Here is a 20,145-nt window from a genome sequence, read left to right on the forward strand (position 1 = left end):
TGCAACGAAATAAACGCTGGTGAAAAAGGGTAAAAGCATGCGGTTAGCACCAAATGCGAACGGAAAATAGCAAGCACCATAAAGGATGTATTATATCGGCTAAAGTGACGTATGCAAATTGATATTTACAAACATAGGAAGCACATTGGTGGGCAGTTAAAGTAAATATGCTGAAGAGAAAGCAACGAATGATATGTAAAAGCTGGGCACGATGATGGACCGTTTAAAAAAACACTCGTGATTTTTAAAATGAATAAGAAACCGCAATTATTGATGAAAGAATAAAATAAATAAGGCAACCGCAAGCGCGGTCTGTTTAATTCGAGCAAGTCGAGTGCTTTCCGCGTTAAAAGGCCCAGCATTGTGCCGCCAGATCAAAAACAATATTATCAAATAAAACGGTTTATGGCGTCTTTATGCTTTTGAAAATGAACGCAATTAACCGCATTGTGGTTTATTGCAGGATTTTTTTCTGCTTAATCGGTCGTGACCTGTACTGTGAAACGCATATTTTTGTGTAGCACCAAAATACAGGCCGAGGAATACAGTAACCACATGGCTACTAAAGCATTTCGACATACCGTAACCATGTAACAATGTTTGTAGTTGCGAAAATAAAAGCGCCGTCATCAGAGTATGCAAACACTATAAATAACTTCGCATGTGAAATTAAAATCGGATCAAGATCTTATTTATCGACCTTGAAAATTTGCGAAAAACAAAACGCTGTGATAAAAACAGCACATATTCGGTTTTGGCAAAGAGAACTAAATTGCTGGTGGTTTAAAGTTGTAACGTCACTTCAAATACAGCTGTATATGTTCCCACGGTCAGCTCTCACTCCAGTTGTTCTGCGAGCAATATATTTATTATTGATGCAGCCATATATACGGCTGTATAATGGAAAGGTAATGGGCAGAGGAGCGATAAACAATAAACATTATCTAAAAGGAAATTGGCAACAAAATAAATACTGGTCACTTACCGTCAGCGTATTTAGTTGGGCGGAAAAAGCGTTTATCTCCCTTGTTGTGCTTTCGTTCAGCTGCGAGATAATGGAAGTGACATATGGGTGTGAATAATGCATAGGATAAGCATGTACGTGTTGTTTGTGATACTTGTAACAATAGAAAGGAGAAAATTCCGCTCATATGGCGGTTAGAGGGGTAGCGCGAATTACTGGGTTGACAAATACTTGGAAATTCCTATTGCTCAAATTACTATGTATAGAACGGTATGCATGACATTCAACAAATCCTAGACCATTGAGGAAAATGGAGATTATTATTTTTTCTGTAATAGACTTATAACATTTACCTATAAAGTCGCTATATCAGAAAATAAAGAAGTCAATGTTGCCCCGCAAAACCTATACCAACAAGCAAAAAAATACCTCCACTACTTCAATGTTTGATCCAGAGTCGGATCTTGTCATTTCATCCTGTTCAATATCCACCTTCTTATCTCGGACCCCTTGTAGTAAAATCTTCTTCTGCAGCATATCTCGGTGTGCGGCCATCGTCTTCGACTTCGAGTTGGAGATCGGGCAAACATACTCACCGCTGCCGAACTCGCGTGGTGTGGCGCCCGCGGACGCACCTCTTAAACGTCCAAGCCCCCCAAACGATCGGCGACCGATCTTCAGAAGAAACAAATAAAATGTTATTCTATTTAAATGAGAGACTGACGACGCCATTTGGGCGAAATATGCATCTGTTTATTATACACTTAGTTTAATAATATTTGTATTTTATCGTAGCACAGCAGTTATATAACCGTAGCACCGCAACTTTAAAGAGCGTTAATTAGTAATTGTTATAACACTTATAAGAAAAGTTGGGTTTCCGTTGCTAAGGATATCCAGTTTACCCAATAGTACTATAAGAGTGTGGACTCCTCACCTTGTATTTTATAGCTACGTTAATAGGTGCATAGCCTGGCTCCTGGGATCTTAGTTGCTTTGATTTGACGCTTTCTTCCGGAAGAAGCTCGTCCAACTTCGCCGCTAGGTGGCGTCGCAAAAGGCTTTTACTGTGTGGGATGTGAAGCAACGCGGACAGTGTTTCCGAGGTAAAATTTGGATCAAAAACCTAAAAAATTATTGGTCAACACTAAAATTAGAATCGGTAATAAAATACACCATGTATACTTTCTGTGGTTTGGTTTAATCGACACTGTTGAATGTGAAACAATATTTTGGGCTATCGTTGTACATGGTGTTGTTGTATGGAAAGATATAAACAATATTTGGTCCACAACTGACTATATGTAAATAACGTGACGTTATAATATATAGAATACATTTGTCCCTTTGTCAAATATGAATGTAAATAAGCGCAATATGTTACAACTATGCATTGTACAGACGTTGCAGACATATTGATTTAGTTGAACATGCTCAACGAATGTGGATCCAACATTTAATTCATCGATTTTCGTATACAAATCCCCCATTTAAAAGACAAGTTTGATTTCGAAACTTGACAAGATCTTTAAGATGTCATGTGGCTAAATAATCTAAAACTTGTCATTTTTTCTCAGTTTTGATCGAGTGGGCCATGTCGCAACCGACAGTCGCAACAACGAGTGTCGTATCAGGCGTGTGTATTGTGTCAGCCGCCGACGTAATCAGTTATAAGCACGTTACTATGAATTATTAATATGCTATGGGAGTTTGGGGTGGTCATGCATATTGCATTAGAGCCGCATAGCCGGCTACGTAGACGACCAGCTTGGTAATTTCAGTGCACGGAATGGTAAAATGCGTTGGTGGTGCGGAAATATAAACAACCAGCATACGCAAGCGCAGTTTAACCTAAGAATAGACCTCAACCTATACATCATAACTTTATATATTTATCTTATAAAGGTAGCGGTCACACATTTTATCGAATCGATTTTGCACTTTTGTTTTATTTAAGAGCGTGTTATAAGGACTGTAGGTTTACCGTTACTTTCAGTCTTTTCAAATTTTGGATTTTTTGTTTGGTAATAAGTTTGGTACTTTTGTTTTATCCGAAGCGTGTTATAACGAATGCCGTTTTACCGTTCATCCCCATATTTTCGCTTTTGTTAACTTTTCCGATCTGTTAGCGTGACCGAACATACAAAAATTTAATCATTTATTTATTGGAATTTCTTACCATAACTGCACCATGCACTCCGCTGCCTCGTAAGTTCGGTGCATATTCAGCTAAGTCAACACAACGCAGCCATTCCATTACACGATGGTTCGTCCACAGGGAAATGTCTTCAGTATCCTATGTATAAACAACAGGATGGTTTACATTGACTGCTTTACTGGGAACCTGCTGAATCCGGAATAAACTGGATATTTGGGTCAGACATAACATATACGGCTTAAGTTCTACAGCTGAGTACGCTTGGGAACTAGGAGAGTTTATATTCTGAACGCATAACATATTCTATGTAGATGAGGTCCTACAGCAGGGCATGCCATAGGGTTTAGGATTTAAGCCAGAATTGGCCTATTCCTATAAAACTAAACGTTACACGTATATAGTATAGTTATGTTTTTAAATCTAGAAATAAGTAATTTAGAATGCAGTTTTTAGAAATAATTAATTTAACTGTGGAGATCATTAAATTGTAAGTTCTCGTCTATATACGTGGCGAACATTATCATGAGAAAATCACCTACCAACATTTCCTTTGTTTAACTTGGAAGTTTCCTTAATCGTATGCAAACAATAAATTAAGATAATAGAGTTAAAGAGGTTACTCATGTAATTTAAATGACAAAGCAAGCGTTGTTATAATCAACCAACGACGCGTCTATTACCTTAATTCCATGCGCACTTTAGGAACAACATTAGTCGTTCATTACACTTAATTACCAGTCGTAAATAAACGTAAACAGAGCCCAATAATGACCCATAAGGTTAATTAAGTTTGACTACAGAGCGCAAAGCGCGCCTGCTTTTAACCTACAGGTTATGGGTTCAAGGCTCGTCGCGAACACCATTGTAAACGTGTGTTATTGAGCAAGATATTTAACGGCAATTACTTCAATCCAGAACGTTTATATTTTAACCACCATCGTTGCTCCGTTAGGCGAAAGAAAATAAGTTATGTAGTAGGGTGGGAGAAGATGGGACATCTTTTCATTCTACTTCTCGCCCAGTTTATAGTAAATAAAAAAACAAGGTGTTCTGTCTTTTCCTACTCTACTATATACAAAACCTTACCCCTTCTTCTACGGGCCGTCGTTTTAACATCGTGGGATCAAATTGACAAATACGGAGGATCTCTACCGCCCTCCTAAGGCTGCATAGATGGAAGAGATTTGTGACGCGAAGTTTTTGCGCGTCGCCAACCGTTAGGTGGTGCAAAGTGCGACCGTCGATACATGCCTCGTGGAACGAATCTGTGTCAAGATATATTTTTTCTTAAGCGGTACGGTTATAAAATAAGGACGAAAATGGGTATACATCATTTCTTATCAAATTTACAAAGTGATAAGTTTACAAGAGCAGTTTTATCAAGAGGTATGTCAAAAGTTAAACAAAGAAAAAACGTATTTTCGTGTGAAGGCTTTTTAGTGTAGCTTTACCATATACCTCAAAAAAGAAATTCGCAATACATTTCAAACGTATTTTTTTGCCACAAGACTGAAATGTTGTTATTATTTAAATACTAGGGCCATGGTTTAAATCCGAGACCAAGCCCTCTGAATTATCTCGCCATACGAACCTCACTCAAATAAATCGAAATTCTTCATGTTGTGACATAACCACAATAATAACCGGTGGCAAATATCTCTTGGTTTACAATACACGATTAACACATTTAAACTGAATACAGTAGCCTGAAGCAATCTTAACACTTGTAGTTAGTTGTATACCATTATCAATTAATTGTTACCTTTATATTGTGGTAGTCCAATGTCATCCAACCACCTTGCCACCCACACAGCGTTCATCTGCGCCGCTCCTCTTTCCTCCTCCTCACTTTCTCCCACTCCTCCTAATGCTTGGAGATGGAGCATAAGCTTCTTCTTATGAAGCGGGTGCCGTATACCAAGTTCCTGCAATGTAGGGTGGGGGGTAATATGAAGTTTTGAATATTAAAAAAAAAAAAAAAATTTAAAGGTAAAAAAAAAATTTTCTATATTTTTGTCGATTCAAGCATAAACAAGAGGTTTTAGTTTGAAGTGAAACCCCTACAGATCGGATGTAATGGAAATGGCAGTCGTTAAAACACACTATGGATAGAAATTTTTAATTTAAAATAGGGTCGCTACGTAGTATGTACACCTTATATTTACTGGGTTGTAAAAATCGATTTAAAATAAAACACTTACAGACTGGATATAACGAAAATGACAGTCGTTAAAACGAACAAGAGGGAAACAAATATTGTGATTAAAATAGGAGTCGCTATGTAGTATTTACCTCATTTTTAATGGGTTGTAAAAATTGATTTATATGTAAAATATTTGTCCACGTTATATGCAAAGCAGTTCAAGAAGAAACGAAAAACAAAATGAAAGCAAAAAAATAAAAAGATTTCTAGTTCCCCACGTGTGGAATGAATTCCGAATGTACTTTATTAGTTTACATACCTTTTCTAGCTCGTGGTTGGTCGCACGAAGCAAACCGTCACCGTTCTTCACCCATTTCTTGCATGCATCCACGTAACCATGCATACCGATGTCTATCATCCATTGACACACACGCTCAGTATCCCAACGTGCAAAAGGAAGGTTGTCGTTACGTGCCGACCTGTTAGTTAAAAGAATATCACGTGTTGGCTGTTCGCATGTGCACTGAATGAAACGTGAATGGATTTTTATGGCGTTTACGGTATGTCTATTCCATGTCACTTGTACAGATTGAGAGTCTATACATATTTCAAATGGTCAAACTAATAATTATTTACAACGGATTATATATATCGCATTGGTTAGGGCTTACAGGCTATTTTTCTGCGACTCGACTGGTATAATGCCTTGACATGCGTCTAAAAATACGTTGTCACCGAAGCGTTGGTTAAAATTGGATGGAGCTGCGTACCAGTTTAAACACGCCCACCGACACAGAAACTAAACAGCGTCATGAGTCAAACACTTGGTATTCACTTACGATGATGACAACTGTGCGTCACGTGGGTTCCACGCTAGTCTCGGACCAGCCGTAGATCGTAGTCCACCCCGTTGAAAATTTTCCACTGTATCGTTTTGCTGGGTATCGTGTTGTTCTAACGACGATGATCGGCTTCGTCGAAGTCGGAAGCTGAATACAGTGAATTTCGATCTTAGATCGGTGTATCGTGTATGTATATGTTGCTGTCGACATGTGTATGCATAAGTGTGAAAGATATCTTGTGGCGTTTTTTTGTGATCTTAAAAAAAAGGCAAACCCTGATGAAGTCTCGCCGGCAACACTTTTACGTCATTTTGCAATGTTTTTAACGCATGTTAACCGTAGTGTGTGACATATCATATACGACTGGTTCTTTATTAGTGCTAAATAAACATAATTGCTTGTTTTTCTCTACGTTTTGTTTTTAATAACAACGTATAGGTAGATTTTTAATGACGTCACAAACCTGCTGAAAAACTTTCGGAACCCGTGTTGTTTTCGACGCTGATGGAACGGAGACTGTGATTGGGCGGTTGGGGCGTTGGAGGTGGGCGTGTCACCGGTAAGTTGGGGGCGTGGCAAGGGTTGTATAACTTCTGTCATTGCTGGTAGAAATTGTTTGTTTAGTGGGAATTATATAGGTTAAGCCAGATTAGCATGTAGTTTTGCAGGCTGGTAGTTACAATGGTATAACAGGGTGTGCACAAATAAATTTTTAGAGTAACATTAAATACATTTTAATTAACTGTTCAAATACAGTAGTGAAGATTAATTAAACTAAAACAACAAGGAGAATTAGCAGATAAACGATTGTTGTTGGTATTGTGTATGTTTAACTGGTTCATTGAATATAAACAATTTATGAACGACGTCATTTGACGCATTAACTCGTGTCACTGCGTCACAAAAGACATTAAACAAACGAAGGTTGTGTGACGTCACAGAAACGTTGTCTAACCAAACCACCTTCTTTTGTTTAAATTTGAAAAATAAAAACAAATTCACATTTTAAAAGTAAAATTAGAATAGTTTTTGAAATTCACTATTATCACTGTATGGAACTGTTGACTAATTATAAATGTTTGCTAAAATACAAAAATAAAAAATGTAAATATTTGAATATCATATTTAAAAATAACTAATATACGACATACCAAGTACACATATTTTAATTTTTATTATCCAATTAAAAAATAATTATATATTTGAATATTATTTCTTTATATTTTACAACGCATACCTAGATTAGGAGTGCTGCTGGATTTATTCTTGGGTGACTTGGTTGATTTAGTTGGTGATGTGAATGAATCAGATAAAATATTGCTGCTACCACTCATGTTTGATGCGCTCAGGTTTGCTGGGTAGTGGATTGAATAAATGTAAATCCGAATAGGAATAAAATTAAATAAAAAATTAAATTAAACAATAATTAAATGATGGGGATTAGATTGAGATAAATGATAATATTTTCTGTAAAGTTTAAAAAAAGATAAATTTGATTTTATATTTATTTAAAGTTCAAATTGTGCTCCAGTTAGGGATTATGCATATATTGTTGTTGCTGGACACTGTTAGTGTTGTAGCTTGACACATTTAACAGTAAACATGCACTTTGTCTGTGTAGTTACGCAGTATAAGTAAATGACCTATATTGATTTAATTTAACCACATTACATAATTAATTAGTGCAGAACAAGCAAATTGTCACTGAAACAGAAATTCTCCTTTCAAAAAAAACAGTATCATTTTTTACACTTAACTTTACCTGGACTGGGAGTTGTGCTTACAGATGGACTGTGCAAATTTCCTGGGTGCTAAAAACAAAAATGACCAGTAAATACACCACCATTGAACAGTCTTTGGCCATTTTTTATTGTATCTACATTGTGGGTGTATTATAATGTAAAAGAAATATTATTGCCTAATTTTTTTTTACCGTTGGATAAGATATTTAACGCCAATCCCTAATGATGTCTCGCCATTTTGCAAAGTAATCCTTTAAGACCCAAAAAAGAAAACAACACAAAACAGATCAATTTTACAAATAATTTTAAATTTTTATCATTTACCTGCACTTGTAGCCCAGTGGGTGTGCTAGGTGTTGGATCTTTATCCACATTATCAGCTACCTCTCTAAAATAAAATAAAAACCTAAATCAATAAATTGTGAAAAATGGCACCTAGTGTGCACAGATTGGCAATAAATCATTCTATAGTAACACAACGTTAGCACATAATATCCAAATATCCTGATTGTGTTTTAAATAATTAACAACAATCTATGGGGGTCGTAACGATACGGTTATATAATTCTTTGATTGTTCCTTATTTACTCCCATCCTCCTCCACCCTACTATATGTTGATGACATACCCTCGTGGCTTCAACTCATTTTCCTTATCAGTTGATATTGGGGTAGAGGTTGCGAATGGGACGGGCATTCGCAGCTGAAGCAACTTCTGGTTCTGTAAAACATGGTATGTGTGACTGTGTTGTAGTGGGCTGGTATGTTATGCGAAAAATCAGGTCAACTACAAGATGGTTCTTATTGAAAATAAACCTTTTTTTAATGAGTGATAAATATACTATAAAAAGGTAAAATTGGCATATAATGTGTATACACTGAAATAAACTTTTTTATATGTACCACAAAAAATATGCACAGAATCATTTATCACTCATTTTAACAAATTAAATTCATTTTAAAAAACTGAGATTATGAACTTTTACCCAGAACTACAAACTTAAATCCATGTTATTTTATTGTTTCTTTGCTATCAGATCACAGAATGACTGTATGGAGTAATGACCTTGAAATAGTGGCCTTGAGCAATATATATTAAGGATAATCACTCACTTTCTCATCATGATCCTGAACTATCCCTTCGTCAGGTGAAAGTATGGTGGGTGCTGTGATAATAAAAACATTATAAAATGAACAATAGAAATATGATAACACAACGGTGATATATTATAACATACGCTTGAATTGTTATTGATACAGGCCACAGGGTTCAATGCTCGATATCATTGATGGCGGATGTGTCATTGGCCATGACTTGTAACAGTAGTATGGGAGGTAGCACCCTGGGTGTCAGGGTTATGAGCAAGTATGGCCTAAATCTCAAATTCAGGTCCAATGGTGTGCCACCTGAAGGACTCATGACCTCACCGACATAAAAAACAAGTAGACAGCATGATTTTTAACTCACTTTTACTCGATTTTAGTCGCTCCACTTGCATTAATAATTCTTCCACCATCTTATCTTTCTCGGCAACAGTTTTCTCCAAATTTTCAACAAGTTCCTGAAATGTTAAGATGTGTCAGAGTTAAATATTTTTTAATTATTTTCATGTAAATCATTGTGAATTTTAAACAAATCCAAAGTTTAAAAAGTAAAGCAAATCAATATTTTTTAAGTGGCATTTACCAATAATATAATGGGTTTATTTTAAGAAATAATAGGACATATACCCAACGCTCAAACAGGTTACAAATTTGGTTTAATATTAATCTCTTTTAGTGTTTTATGTAAGAAGGTTTTTCTACAATGAATGAAAAAAAGCCATTAGGAGAGAAATGTTGGTTCACAGATCATTAATGGATTTATTGAGTTTAAACAAACAGTTGTTTCACCAAGGCACATAAAACAGTCAATAAAGCCATAAATTAGGCTTCCAATTACAAAGAATATAATTAAAATATATGGGTTGTTTTATTTTAGAAGAAAAATAGGCAAATATTGAATAATTCCAAAACACTTAAAATAAACAAGGCTGTTAAGAATATTAAAGATTAGGTAAAAAGAAATGAAGTTTAAGATTTTACCCAAACACACACACAAGTAAATAAAGAGCCAAAGCAAAGGAACTGAGAACTGAAACAAGACTGTAACAGAAGTTTTAATACAGTAATTTTAATATGTTTTTTTTTTAAATAGCATACTATAAAAACATGGTCATTTATATAGACCAATATTTAATTTAGGTGTATTGGGATAATGGGCCGAATCTGGTCTAAAACCTACGTCTCCAACAAGGACCTTACCCACATAGAATAGAAATTATGTTAAAGTAAAGCAAGACCTGAAAAAGAATTAATTTGTTTGAATCGTGAAGTTTCTCCTGATGTACATGGATCACTTTTCCCTTCATCTCACTTAACTTTTTCATCAAAATCTTGAAGGAAAATGAGATACAAAATTGCGCAGGTGTGTTGAGAGGGGAGAAGAAATAAGAGAAAGAGAATTAATATTACTCCATAGAAACAAATAGAGAAGGGTAAAACGGTGGTATATGAGTGACTGTAAGTGTAGTAATGAACCATATCGTAACAACATATAATAAACTTTTTCTAATTTAAAAGGAAGTGTGTACACAAGTGTGTGAAGAAGATAAAATAAAAAAAATGGTATGAATTTATTGAAACAAATTAATAAAGAGTAAAACAGTTTAGAATGACTGAATAAACCATGTGTAACACATGATAAACTTTTGCGAACTTACAAAAACGTAATTTGAAAACAAGATCAATGGGACAAAACATGATATCTGAGAAATTTCAATAGGATTATGTCTTAAGCCTGGGCACAATGTGTTGATTATGCAACAGGACATAATGAAGATTAAGAATTAGTTGTCTAATCCATACAAATGTAGTAATAAACTAAAATTAAAATAACAAACCTAAATAACTGACAAGTGTTACACAAACAGGATTGGAAAAACAGATATATATCTTGGCATTGTGTCAACACATAGTGTGAACATCACACTTATAGTGTGAATAATAACAATGAGAATGTCAAACTAACACAATGACAAGACTGTGACAAGCTGTTAACAGCCTTGATTGTTTATTCAGCCTTATTAACAAAGTAACTGTGACTGGTAACACATTATTAATCCATCTTATGCTTGTACACAAATCAATACAAAGCCCCAAGGGTGTCATGTATATAGCGTTATATAAGATGTTGTGTACAAAGCATACCTTGATAGTAATATGCTATACAGCCTAACTCATACAATTTCATAAGTTTGCTAAATACTTTCCAACTAAAAAAAATCCAATTTGTACATAAAATACAAAATAACTAAATGCTAAACTTTTTTATAAAGTATAAAACTTTTTAAATTTAAACAAATACACACCTTGTACTGGTCATTTCTTGCTTCGGTATCAAGTCTCTTTCTTTCCATTTCCTGTACAGCAGCCTAGTTCATAAAGTAGTTCATTAAGTACAGGATATACACTGTATGCATTATTAAATAAGTTTACAAACCTCATCTTGCTTTCTTTGTAGTTCATGTTGGGCAACAGCAAGTTTAAGTTTCGACACATCATCTAAAAGTTGTAACTTTTCTGTTTCAAGATCTGTTTTTGCAGCCAATTCCTAAAAATATTAAAAAGTTTTACAAAATAATTAGATAAATAAGTTATACATAGTTAAGCTTAGGTTTATTTATCTTGCTCGTGCTATATATCTATGTACAAGTATAGAATTATTGGCCATTTTACTCTAATTAGTACAAACACCAAATATATTACATATATATATATATATTATATATATTATAAATTTTGTCATATTAATAACTAATTATATAGTTTATAAAAATAACCTCTTGAAGCCTGTTATCTGCACCAGAAAGTCTGTGTTTAATTTCATTACATTGAGAATTAAGTTCATCCAATTTTTCAGTTTGGACTTCTATCTGATCTGTAAGCACACTCACCTATAACAAGTAAAAAATTATTTTTTTGGACCTACATAAAAGAAGTTTTATTGTAAATAAAAAAGTCTACCAATATTTCCAGTAGGTAAATCGATTTAAAAAAGAATAATGAAAATTGTAAAATTCTTATTGCATGGTCTTTTTACATACATTACACAATATAATACATGACTTAACAGGATAACAGAATCCACACCCAAATGTATAAAAACCTTGTAAGCAGAGTAAGAACCTTGTAAGCTCAGTTTTCCAAACTACTAAAGATTCAACTTACATGAAGAGACAAACTTTCATTTTCGCTTATAAGACGTGAAACTTTCTCGGATTCTGTTTCATTGGACTGATTCTGTAGATAGTAAAAATAAATATTGTCAAAAGAAGTTGTCTCATAATTTGAAAAAAAACTGTAAAATTAAAGTTTTGTAATAAATAGGCAGATTCCAGCCAAAAAGTGCTCCCATAATTTTCGCACCTGAATTCTCAATAATTTCCGATAAAACTTTAAAGTATCCAATGAAATAAACTTTAGCAAAGAGTCGCCAAAACCAATTTTATCGACATCAGACTCGATTGCTTCAACATCCAATGTTGCTTCCACTGCATTACGAAGATCCTCCATCAGCATGGCTACTCCTTCAACTCCATTATCAAAGACAGTATTGTCATCATCAAAATCTCCATCACTGTAGGGATCATCTGCTCCATTTGTGTTAACTAAAATGAAGTAAAAGTTGAAATAGGAATAAAAACATCCTTGCATATATTTTAGTGTCATGCATTATAGTAGGGATTAATAAAAATATTAAATCCATAAGAGTACAGCAGTGTTGACACTTGAATTATTTGCGAATTTTAAATGTAACGTTATGTGTTGCTTATGCTTCTGGAAAAATGGTCACCTGAGTTAGTACGATCAATTATCGTATCAAAATGTTGAAGAGCATCCTCCAGCATGTCGCTTGCTTCTCTATGCGGGGGATTCATGCTACTCATAATGCAGAAAGACTGACAAATAAGTTAAAAATAGTCTCCCTAACAAAGTTAGTTCTCCGCTGTCCAGCAGCGTGGCAAAAGGCCTGTGAAACGGTTCACTCTGTTAGATTTCCTCCTCATAACTAGATAAAGCTACTGTATTGGTAACACTACATATATATGAAGTCCTTTAGGTATGTTTAATAAGCATCTAATATTCATTCCTCGATCAGGGGAGAGTTCCCGCCGCAACAAAAGAACAAATCAAACGTTGTCTGGTTTTCGCCAGTCTTGGCTCGTTTGCAGTGTTTCGACAACATTGTTGACTTTAAAAATTAAAATTGGATTGCACGAACTTTAATTCATCTATTTAGATAAAAATGCGGATTTTAACAATTTAGTTTTTGAACACTTTCTGTGCTAACTGTATTTATGTAATTTATCTGCTCTCCAGATTTAAAAGTTTCTGATTTTATGTTCGGAAACACTGAGCCAAGACATTTCTTCCCGATTTCATCACTAATAAACTACTACTAAATATGGATATATTCACAAATAAAATGCATTTTTTTAATTTCGAACTTCCTTTTGTAAACCAGATGTGTTGAAATATATATAAAACATAAGAGCATTTCGACGTTAATGCTTATGAGCAATGAACCATAACCATATCACGTGATAATGTTGACATTTCCGTTGCTAATGGCTACCAAAACAGCGTTTCTTTTATTTCCCGCGTTCTGAATAAGCAATCAGCTATAATTTGTACAAAACGAAGCCAAACCGCTCTTGTCAAGAATAAAATTTTTGCCTAATCATTTATACTTAATTTAAAATGGAGCTGCGCCACGGTCACGGAGAAGTGGGATCCGATTTTAATCGACATGACTTAAATCTTACCAGCACGGGAAGAGGACATTATTATTCAAAGGGTTATTACTTTCCACCGTCCAATTTTCAAGTAAGTACATGGGGTAAGGTAGAAAACTTCTAATCTGTAGACGCAACTTTTATCCTTCTTTCAATATTAATTTCAAAAAAATTTTCAACATTCTTCATATTTGACACAACCCTTAAAAGTAATCGTAGTCTGGAAGCCCCATTTATATGTTTTAACATATTTATATTGTATTGCAGGTATGTGATGTATAATTTAATTACAGCTTTAAAAATAGTCACATGCCAGAAATGCCATGCAATTAAGTAGCCTGCTCATTTTTCTTAATTTTGATTCATGTTTGCTTGCGTTTGTTCGTTACTATTTTAAATATAACACAACAATCACTACAATATCATTTCAGAGAACAATCAATGATGAGTTGCCTCCCCCACTCACAGCACAGGACAAAGTAACCCCCAATGACCAAGTTATAAACCACTATGATACTACCACAGGTACCACACACAACTTTAAACATATAGGGGGTGTGTTGGCCCACCCAAGCTACAAGAAATCACCAGGTTCATGGAAAGTTCATTACGTCAAAGACAATGTGGAGAAGGTAAAGCGATGGGCAAGCTATCCCACAAAGTAAAGTGTTGTGCCTGAAATTACCACAAGATAAAAGTTGGTTTTGTCATGATCATGCTGTTTTTATTGTTTTATGTTATTTCTTGTACTTTCTCCTTCTTGTATCAATTATGTTTCAAGCTGTAGCTAGAATGTCAGTTTAAGAAAATTGAACTTTCAAATATAAGTTATGCAGAATTATTGTTAAGGAAGATAAAATATAAGTGCCATGTTATAGAAAATGACAAACAGTAAAATCTTCGCAGAAAGCGATAATACAGACTATAATGGTTTAGCTAGAACTTTAAAATTAAACAGAATAAATGCATATAGAAATCTAAGATGAAGCAGGAGAAAAATTGTGACCAGGAAGAGAAAAATGAGACTGATGCATAAAAATAAAATTGCACAGTTGTCACAATAGCTAAAGCTATAATTTAAAATATAGTTATACAGGTCTATTACGCACAGAATATTCAGATCAGAACTTTGGTGGATTTTTGTAGATATATAGGTGCTTAGTACATGATAGGCTACCTACTACTATCCAGGACATAGGCTACCTACTACTATCCAGGAACAAAATTTCCCTTTGGGCAATTTATTATCTTTAGCTTGATTATGACATCATAAAACATAGTGTATTGTAAATGAAACAATCGACTATTGAGAAAAAAGGTTGAAAGTTTAAGTTGGTAGTTATATTGAAGAACCATGTTGACCAACCGCACAAGGAGAAACCAGCATGTAAGGTTATTTATATCAGTGTTTTAAAAGTTTTAGTTGCTGTCATCTATTTGTTAAACCAGTCTATATATATTTACTAAATTTTTCCTTTTAAATTTTTATTTTTTAAGAAGGATATTTTGTACCAGTATTTTTATTTAGGATAAACTTCAGTGTAGCCAATACTTGTTATAATAACTTTGGCATAAAGGTGTCAAAATATATCCCAGTTTTATATAAATAGTAGACTTTCTGTATTGTTATTATGTATCAAAAGAACAATAGATGGTAGGCTGTATGAACAATACAGTTTATATTTATACAGAATGTTATTCTGTCTTTATTTAACCTGATATGTCTCTTCCAACAACAACAAAGTAAAAAAACGTAACACAGCAAAATTTAACAAAAAGCACTTTCCTACCTTACAGTTGAAAGTTAGAGAATGGAGGCGACCGCTTACCATGGGGTTTCAATCTTCAGAAATGAAAGCAAAATACACTGGAGACCGTGGTTTATCTCTTGACACCAATTTCAAAGCTGGACCTCAACCTTTTAACTTGTCCCAACACCATAAAAGTGGTCCTTCCCAGAAAGTGATAGCAAGCACACAAAACAAAGCCATGTCTGCAAAACCTTTCTTTATTCGTGATAAAGGAACACTCAGTTTGAATGATATGTATTTCAGCTCCGCGCAGAAAGCATACCGGTCATTTAAGAGGTAATTCCAAATTATAATACATTTATGAAATTAGATTCTAAGATTTGTGCAAATTATAATATATTATCTACAAATTACTTCAGCAACATTACCCTCTTCTGAATAAAACAATTTCCTAACTGAAAAAGTATCTTGTCATGAAAATGTAGCGTATTTAAACTTGTGTGGCGAGGCAACGGCATTTGTTATAACATAGGTGTTCTGTTTCATACACCTCATGCCTGTTTTTGAGTTACCACGAATGTCATTTCGTAGGTGATTATATAATTTTGTGTCCACGGCATCCGTGCTCACATGAAAGCAATAACTTACTTTCAATACAGAGAGGAACTGTTGGATTACCCAAAAAAAGACGCCCCAACATACTGGGAGTGTGAGGAATACCCCAAAGCTTGGGGACATGGGTCAAAATTAAACCCCCTACCCAAAGATTCAGTTCCACGAGAGCGCCCACCACTGCGAGACCCAACCTGGTTCCCATCAGCTTCAAAAATTCCACGACTTCCCAAACCAATGGTTCCAGTGCCACACCAAGGTAAAAATTTAATCTGTTTGAATCCGACCTGATTTCTTACTAAATATTGGTATTTTCCAATAAATGAATATAACGTATTTATTCTCGCACGGCAACAATAGTCGTTATAATATAGCTGTATCAAACACCTTGTGCCCCCTTACACACAAGTAACTATGGGGCTGACAATTTAAACAACCAGCTTTTTATTTGCAAAATCACGTGATAAAAATATTAGAAAAGCAAGGCTGCCCTACTGATGGAATATTTGATCATTGATACATATGCATCATTTAAATTTACAATTCTGTTTTATATAATTCCCTTTAATTATTACGGAGCAACTATTGTCACAACACTTAACTGTAGAACAAAACTTTCCTATGAGTTATGTAAAAATGGCCCTTTGCAACACATTATCTTACTTCAACAAATGTTGCTTTGTAAACCTTCTGTTACTATAGTTAACAATGACATTATCGCAACTAAATTTTCTTCTTTTACTTCAGGTTTAAACAGACTTTTGTAATACTCTGTAAATTTACTTTTTCATATAATATAGCTTTTTGTGAATCTTTTATAATTTCACTTAACATTATCGCAACTAAATTTTACACTTTTTCTCCAGGTTTAAACACATTGGTGGCAGAATCATACAAGAAACCATCTGATGTTAAAGTCAAAGAAATTTTCTCATGTCCAGTAAACACGCCATGGGTGATTGCAAAACCAGGTTCGAAAGAGATTATGTCCGTCCCGAAAATGTACAAGACAGAGTACATGACGTATGGGGGACAGCGGCCGGTAACTGTCACGTAATTGCTACTTTGTGGGGATTAGAAAGAAATTTCAGGCTCAATTTTTGAAACTGTGTTGTATTGTATCTGGTAAAACAACTAACTTTTCGGGCATCATTAAAACAAGCTTTTATGACTTTAAACGAAAATAAACAAGAGTAAAATATAAAAAAACAAAAAATGTGACACTAAAATTCATTTTTGTACATGGCAGCAAAAATATGTGTGTGTCAATTTGTAAAAACATTTCAATACAAAAATCACTGGTTGGTAGCAACACTATCATCTAACTGTCCAAGTGGGTGGCAGTTTTTATAAAGGGAGTAATGCAGAACTGCTTCTTCTACTGGACTTACATTGGTTATACTATACTCGTTCTTTGGAGGAATGTAGAAATAAGCACCACGTGTGACAACTACTTCTCTGCCACCAAAAGCTACTTCAATAGTGCCAGATAATACGACGCAAGACTGAAAAAAAAAAGATTTTGCCTTCATATAACATATATAATGAAAATGTGTAAACTTAAAAGCAGGGCCTGTTTATAAGCATTACAACTATCTAGATCAAAGACTTGGAACTGTGACTTGCATTTTAACGAAAGGACACCGGGTTCAATACTCAATACTAATAACAAAAGGTGCATCAGTTAGCGGATATTGCTCCAACCCAGTGGCCCATAAAGGGTTGTAACACCCTATGTCTTGGGGCCAAAGGTCAAATCTGGTCTAAATCGCAGGTCATCGACAAAAATCTCATCCACATATAATAGAAAACCCTAACACCCCTTACAAAAATGTATTTGAAACTATAAAAAAACTCACAAGTGTATTGAGTTTCATTCTTGACAACTCTTTCCGCTCCCCAGGCATTATAACCATGGACCCCATTGAAAAACCTTGGTTTGAGATTCCTTTACTGTGTTTGATTGGATCATTGTCTTGCCATGGCTCACCATTTCCATTGAAATAAATTTCATTTTCCGGGAGATGAAAAAATTCTTTGGTGCCTGGATGTAAATATTGTTTATAATCTTATTTACACTATTTATTTAACTAGTTTGCTTTTAATATAAAAAACAAAGTTTTTTGCTATCATTTTTTTATAATATCAGATTTTTTTATCCTTCCATTTTTGCTATTATATAGCTATTAATAATAAACAACCGAAATTGTTAAAAATGCTAACACCAAATAAAAATCATAAAAACTACAAAACCTAACGATAAAGTTCCCTATATTGCTTACCCAAAGTTACGATTTTCTTTTTGACAACAATATCGATACTACTGTTGTTTATATCAAGGGCAGATGTTGTTGTTGTTTGTAACTGATTTGTTGAATTGTAAGTATTGTTGGGTTGTGATGTAAGCTTACTCTCATTATCTAAGAAATAATTATAAATTTACCACTTTTTCAGATAAGAACTCTAATTTTCTTACTTCTGCTACCAGGCCTAATGTAAATAATCTTATAGCGGTTAATCTGGAATGAAATGTAGTACATCTCAGACATTCCCTGATGAAGCCATGCCTGATGGCAGACAAGATGTCGGAAATACACTACATTATATATCAGATGAGCTACTAAAAGGATATTTAAAAGTTTAATAAATGAATTATTCTATTATATTGTTTACATGAAGTAAACTTACCAATATTTTTGTTTTTATTTTTCTTTACTCTTTTACTTTTCCTATGAGATGTTTCGCCTGTTTCATTAACCCTTGCATTTTGCTCTGGTAATTCCGGTTCTATTTGTGGTTCTAAACAACAAAATAAAGTGAAATGCAATAAATGTACAATATCTTATGTAGGTAGGTGTAAAGTTAGGAGTGCTCGGGGTGACGTGTCTCCCCACTCTTTCCAACATGGACGACATTATAGTTTAGAACAACAAATGAAAGCCACATTTGATCCTGATGTTAGGTGTATATGAACAAGCAGAGTAAAAATCTTACCAATAGTTTTCTTTTTCCTTCCCCTTTTGCTTGGTATTTTTTTGTGAGATGTTTCACTTACATGATCCACCTTTGTATTCTGCTGTGGAATTTCAGGTTCTATTTGCCGCTCTGAACGATATATTAAACATGAATGAAAAGTCAACAGAACTACCAACTTAGTCAATGAGTGTAGGGGTGATGGGCAACTCTGCCTAAAATCTAAGTTCTCATGGCATGCTTTGGTCTACGACCCTACCCATATAAAATAGAAATATGTGTATGCAACGTTGGGTCAAAATGCAAATTTAGCCTAATTCCCAGGTCCTTTGCGGGCTTCGCCATGAGACCTCAAGTATATAGAATATACGTATGTTACCATTGAATCGCTTGTTTTATATTATAATTTTTTAAAAAGGAAGATTATCATTCACTTTGTTGTTTTGTTGTAACTAAATATTTAGGGTAATGGAACAATCCTGGCCTAAATCCTAGAACCTATTGTATGCCATGCAGTGGGACCTGACCCACATAGAGTAGAAATTGTATGACATGCAGTGGGTCCTCACCCACATAGAGTAGAAATATTCACCATGTTCAGTTGTATGTTCTGCTTGTTCCACCACATCATCATAATTATCAACAGATGCAATATTTTCATTTTCACTTTCTTCTATATTAGAAAAATTATATTAGAATATTTTAACTAGATAGAATACAAGATTACCGTTTCCAACCAGACATTTTAAAACGGAATTAACTCTTATACAATTTTTGATTTTTTGCTGGTATGCCACTATAAGTATACAACATTAACCCTAATTAAAATGTCAAGGTTACTATATATAAAGTACTCAGTCGTCTCAGCGTTAATGTATGTAGTTAATGTTTAAATACCCCATACACTGTGACCTTAAATATTAAAAAATAAGTTAACAAAAGTAAAACTTGCCACTCAAATAAGATAATACATGAGATTTGTTTCTTTTCTTTAATGTTTGTAAATCCTCTGGTTCAGAAACTTCATTGTTTTCCATTCCTGTTAAAAGTTTAATATTTTATCAGACATTAAATTACTTGAATATTGTACATGGCCCTGTTTCATTAGCGTTAGTGTTTTTTGTT

At 34.2% G+C, this 20,145-nt stretch overlaps 3 protein-coding genes across 8 annotated transcripts in view; 1 reads left to right on the forward strand and 2 right to left on the reverse strand.

Annotated features, from left to right (window-relative positions):
- LOC100175431 (liprin-beta-1-like) lies at positions 1–12,920 on the reverse strand. Of its 4 annotated transcripts, none has more exons than XM_018811750.2 (23): positions 12,742–12,920; positions 12,315–12,556; positions 12,117–12,188; positions 11,729–11,842; positions 11,389–11,499; positions 11,258–11,308; positions 10,190–10,282; positions 9,316–9,409; positions 8,961–9,013; positions 8,477–8,568; positions 8,174–8,237; positions 7,870–7,918; positions 7,345–7,461; positions 6,571–6,709; positions 6,105–6,254; positions 5,585–5,744; positions 4,885–5,047; positions 4,209–4,387; positions 3,144–3,260; positions 1,902–2,090; positions 1,394–1,639; positions 986–1,045; positions 1–851 (listed from the first exon to the last, which is right to left on the reverse strand). In XM_018811750.2, the coding sequence occupies exons 1-23, from the start codon at positions 12,833–12,835 to the stop codon at positions 831–833; spliced, it is 2,670 nt and encodes an 889-aa protein (XP_018667295.1). In that variant the 5' UTR covers positions 12,836–12,920; the 3' UTR covers positions 1–830. The 4 variants fall into 4 exon arrangements, with proteins under 4 accessions (XP_018667295.1, XP_018667294.1, XP_018667296.1 ...); XM_018811749.2 differs by having other exon boundaries at positions 11,258–11,320; XM_018811751.2 differs by lacking the exon at positions 10,190–10,282.
- Positions 12,921–13,534: 614 nt separating this feature from the next.
- On the forward strand, positions 13,535–17,256 carry LOC100183262. Its single transcript, XM_002127065.5, has 5 exons — positions 13,535–13,775; positions 14,116–14,316; positions 15,482–15,771; positions 16,095–16,306; positions 16,914–17,256. Exons 1-5 carry the CDS (start codon positions 13,650–13,652, stop codon positions 17,102–17,104), a joined length of 1,020 nt encoding a protein of 339 aa, XP_002127101.1. The 5' UTR covers positions 13,535–13,649; the 3' UTR covers positions 17,105–17,256.
- LOC100184049 (titin homolog) overlaps positions 16,849–20,145 on the reverse strand; it is a 12,990-nt gene continuing 9,693 nt past the window's right edge. The window contains exons 29-35 of one of the 3 annotated variants that reach the window (XM_002123109.5): positions 19,973–20,059; positions 19,613–19,693; positions 19,042–19,152; positions 18,736–18,846; positions 18,330–18,467; positions 17,907–18,091; positions 16,849–17,552 (exon numbers count right to left, since the gene is read on the reverse strand). In XM_002123109.5, the coding sequence (XP_002123145.1) occupies positions 17,343–17,552; positions 17,907–18,091; positions 18,330–18,467; positions 18,736–18,846; positions 19,042–19,152; positions 19,613–19,693; positions 19,973–20,059 (923 nt within the window). In that variant the 3' untranslated portion in view covers positions 16,849–17,342. The remainder of the gene's footprint in view (positions 17,553–17,906; positions 18,092–18,329; positions 18,468–18,735; positions 18,847–19,041; positions 19,153–19,612; positions 19,694–19,972; positions 20,060–20,145) is intronic. The other 2 variants (XM_026834357.1, XM_018811779.2) reach the window with 2 other exon arrangements.

Source organism: Ciona intestinalis, chromosome 4, assembly GCF_000224145.3.
Source record: "Ciona intestinalis chromosome 4, KH, whole genome shotgun sequence".
In the NCBI taxonomy this organism is placed as follows: Eukaryota; Metazoa; Chordata; class Ascidiacea; order Phlebobranchia; family Cionidae; genus Ciona; species Ciona intestinalis.